This window comes from Neophocaena asiaeorientalis, unplaced genomic scaffold (genome assembly GCF_003031525.2).
Source record: "Neophocaena asiaeorientalis asiaeorientalis breed wild unplaced genomic scaffold, Neophocaena_asiaeorientalis_V1.1 scaffold221, whole genome shotgun sequence".
In the NCBI taxonomy this organism is placed as follows: domain Eukaryota; kingdom Metazoa; phylum Chordata; class Mammalia; order Artiodactyla; family Phocoenidae; genus Neophocaena; species Neophocaena asiaeorientalis.
This window is the reverse complement of record NW_020173766.1, coordinates 1,947,763-1,951,652: the sequence shown is the minus strand read 5'-3', so window position 1 is coordinate 1,951,652 and position 3,890 is coordinate 1,947,763. Positions and strand designations below refer to the sequence as shown.

The following is a 3,890-nucleotide window of genomic DNA, read 5'->3' as shown; positions in this document are numbered from 1 at the left end:
GCTCTTAAACATTCTATAAATAGCCTTATAACGTATCTACTAGCTCATTTTGCACAATTTCTTTAATGATATACGGTAATCCGTTCATTTTTGTTCACAGCTGTACGGTATGTAGTGTAAAAATAGACCAGTATTCCAATTGGTTGTTATCCTGTGTGTCTCCTTGCACACCCATGGAGAGTTTCTCTAGGGCAGCGGTTCACAAACTTTTTGCTGCAATAATCCTTTTACACTCTTAAAAAGTACTTTTTTCCAGTTTCACTGAGCTATTACTGACATACAGCACTGTATAAGTTTAAGGTGTACAGCATAACGATTTGACTTACATATATTGTGAAATGATTACCACAATGTTTCATTAACATCCATCATCTCATATAGATACGAAAAGAAAAAAAATGGTTTTTTTTACTTGTGATGAGAACTCTTAGGATCTACTCTCTTGACAACTTTCAACTATACCACACAGCAGTGTTACTATACTCATCATTACATCCCTATACTTTTGTATCTTATAACTGAAAGTTTGTACGTTTTACAACCTTCATCCAATCTCCACCCACACTCTAACCACAAATCTGATCCCTCTTTCAATGAGTGTGGTTGCTTTTTGTTTGAACGGCATTGAGGAACGGCCACGGTGATGTGTTCAATACCAGAGGAAAAGACATGAGGGGCACACTTTTCCAGAGTTACGACTGTCAAGAGGAAGCGAAACGTTATGGGTATTGTAACTGCAGGCTTAGCCCTGAGACTGAACTGCGTCTCTGTGAGTGTTTAACAAATGCCTGGCCCCTCCGGACTGTCACCTCCATGTGAGCAGGGACAGCATCCCCACCAGCCCTGCACACAGAGCAGGTCTCCTTAAGTCCCTACTGGGCGTTGGAGGAGGAGGGCAAAGGTGTATGAAGGGCACGAGAGGGACCCGAGAATGGAGACGCTGTGCTGGACCTCTTGGCCCTGTTGCCTCTCCCCATGCCCTCCTGGAAGGAACAGCTGCCTCACCCATCTCTGTATTGACAGGAGTGATCCTCTCTCTCTCTCTCACACACACACACACACACCCAAGAGGACTCTCAGAGTTAAGGACTTGGTCCTGGTAAGATGAAGGAGGGGAGATAAGTGAATTTGAATGTGGAGGAAATTGTTTTCAGAAGAATTTATTTTTCAGAGTCCAAAAGTCTGAGCCAGGATAAGCTGATTCTTAGCAGTATTCACTGGGCTGAAATATCCCAAAGATATCTTTGATTCTCTGACCAATTCTCTCAGTCTTTTTGCCTATCTTCTCCCACCTCTCTGGAGGAAGTCACCCAGCCATCGAAATAGCCCCACACTCTGAATCTGTGAAGCAGGAGGAAACAGGCTTCTTTTGGGGATTGGCTCAAGATTAACACAGGACCACACCCCACCTGAACACCCCCATTTCTGGGCCACTGCAGGAAGCTTGGAGCCCTAATCCACTTCCAGTGTGACACTTGGAGCAGGTGGTTGAATACCTACACACACAGACAGATGAGAAAACTGGGGCCCACAGATGGCAAGGGGTTTCCCAGGGTCACAAGCCCATCCCAACAAAGCTGGACTGGAGCAGGGGCTGAAAGCCCATGACTTGAGTCAATGCCTCTTAAACTTCAGCACAGTCAGAATCCCCTGGAGGCCTTGTGAAAATGCAAATGTTTGGGCTCCACGCCACAGTCTGATTCAGGAGGTCTGAGCGCGGCCTGGTAATCTGCCTTTCTGTCAAGTTCCCGGGTGGGACCCCACTTAGAGAACCACTGCTCTAAGGGATGGCAGAGCCAGTCCTGGAGACCTTGGGGTCGGGTGAGGGAGGGACCAGGGTTGGGGGGCCTTTCTCTGCCCTGGAAGGGGCAGCAGGTAATTGGTCCAAAGGATGTTCCACAACCCACCTCATTATCAGCTCCATAACACAGAAGGGGCCACTCACCTCATTAGAGTTTTTTTTTTTTTTTTTTTTTTTTTTTTTTTTTTTTTTTTTTTTAAAATAATTTTTTCTTTGTTTTCTTTTTTTTTTTTTTTTTTTTCTCATTAGAGTTTATAACAAATTGGTCCTTGGACTGGTCCAGGGTGACCGTCCCCACACACTGTTTCACCAGCTGGAAGGGGAGGCTTGAGGTCAAACTGGAACCCCCCGGGCCATCACCTCCCAAACTCAGCCTACGGACTGGAAATCTTCCCCAAAGCCCCGTATTAGGCTCCCTGGGAAACATCCACCAGTGCCCCCAGCCCCCAGCCTCACCCCATTCTCCTTGAAGTCACACTGCTCTGGGGGCTGCTGGGTCGTCCTGGGGCACACGGTCTCCTTCACTGTGAAGCTCACAGGCTTCAGGGTGTCTGGGTCCTCATCCTGGTCAAGGATCAAAGCGAGGAGACTGGGCTGAGGTTCATGCTTCCTTCTCTGATCTGTCTCCCTGCCCCCACCTAGACGGCAGCCTCTCCAGCCCCTCCTGTGTGCCTGGCCCTGGGCTTGGTGCTGGGTGCACAGGGGAAGTGGACAGAGCCCACTCCTGGCCTTGTGGGCACACAGAGAACAGGACGGGACCAGCTCTGATGAGACCACCTGCACTTCTGAGGGGCTGAGGGAAGTCAGGGGTCGCCTGCAGGGAGAGACCTTGTCACTGGCACCTCCAGGCTGAGCAGAGTCATTCCCTGGTAGCGGGACACCGAGTTAAGAGGGGACGTAAAGCAGGGAAGTCACATGGCAGAGCCAGTGACCCCCCTCTATCCCAGGAGCTCCCAGAGAACCCTTAGGCCCAAAAGGAGTGTACAGGGCGCCTGTTCCAACAGTAGAGATGCTAAGGCAGGAAGCCTCATGCTGCGAGGGGACCCAGCTCTGGGAAGGTTTCCTGGAAGAGGTGGGAGCCCACCTAGAGGGGAAGTGCCTTCCTGACAGGAGGTACAGCCTGAGCAAAGGGGATGACAGTGTGGCCAAGACTAGTGGGAGACAGCCCCCTCCCCAGGCCCCTCCTGACTCACGGTCTTGGGAGGCAGGTCTAGCTCCAGGAGGCGATAGGGATTAGCTTCTGAGGACCGCTCATTGAGCTGATCCAAAGCACGAATCACAGCCTCCTTGTAGCTGAGGGCCTGGGCGCTGGCCGAGGACACCACTAGTCTCAGCAGCGGTAGCCACAGTGGCCACCACCCCAGGGTGAGGCTGGCCCTCTGGGTCTCCATGGTCCCGAAGTCGGCCTCCTCCCAGCACGCAGGACCTTCCTTTATGCTCAACCTGGGCCTGATGCAAAGGCTCAACCAGGAGCCTTCCTGACCCGCCCCATCCCTGGCTACCTTCCAGGGTGTTCACTGGGCTTTCTTCAGCCCCTGCGTTGCCTCACAGGATTGCTGGGCAGTGGGAGCGGGAAGCCTCCTGTGAAGGTGAAGAAATGGTTTCTCTATCTCCCTGACAACGTCTTGGCCTCTCCTGGGGCCCGTGGGGAGTGTCAAAGGCAGGGTTGCTCAAGAGCGTTGAGTCCTCCAGGAGAGGGAAGATCAGGCTGTGTCTTACATCCCCTCGGCCTCCACACTCTGGCCTCCTCAGGAACAGGGTAAAGGAGTGATTCAACAGCAACCTCCAAGTTCAGGCACTGCCTTGAACCCAGTAGGAACTCAGTTAAGCTTTGATGAATGGAGGACAGTACGAACCACATCTAGAGCCTTACCCATCCAGCAGACCATAGGCAGACAGTCAAGCCCTCACCATCTTGTTCTCTGGGCCCAGCCCTCAGCCAGTGAGCTCTGTCTGTCCCTTCTCCTGGATTCTTCACTGCTTATTCAGTCTAAAAATGTCCTGTCCCCGGTCCCTGACAAACACGACCTATTGTCCTGGCCCCTCTCCAAAGGAGCCTGAGAAAGGGTCATCTACACCACTGACAACA

General features: G+C 51.5%; 1 protein-coding gene across 1 annotated transcript; it reads right to left on the bottom strand.

The window, feature by feature from the left end:
- Positions 1–1,278: 1,278 nt before the first annotated feature.
- Positions 1,279–3,192, bottom strand: LOC112403787 (antibacterial peptide PMAP-37-like). Its single transcript, XM_024751446.1, has 4 exons — positions 2,995–3,192; positions 2,258–2,365; positions 2,045–2,114; positions 1,279–1,343 (listed from the first exon to the last, which is right to left on the bottom strand). The coding sequence occupies exons 1-4, from the start codon at positions 3,190–3,192 to the stop codon at positions 1,279–1,281; spliced, it is 441 nt and encodes a 146-aa protein (XP_024607214.1).
- Positions 3,193–3,890: the final 698 nt, after the last annotated feature.

What these genes read in the sequence shown, in the direction of transcription:
- LOC112403787 (XM_024751446.1), bottom strand. Translation starts at nt 3,192, where the DNA reads ATGGAGACCCAGAGGGCCAGCCTCACCCTGGGGTGGTGGCCACTGTGG. An exon ending in TAGACCTGCCTCCCAAGACC is followed by an intron (nt 2,366 to 2,994) that starts GTGAGTCAGGAG and finishes ATCCTTGACCAG; the next exon opens with GATGAGGACCCAGACACCCT. An exon ending in GTGACTTCAAGGAGAATGGG is followed by an intron (nt 2,115 to 2,257) that starts GTGAGGCTGGGG and finishes CTCCCCTTCCAG; the next exon opens with CTGGTGAAACAGTGTGTGGG.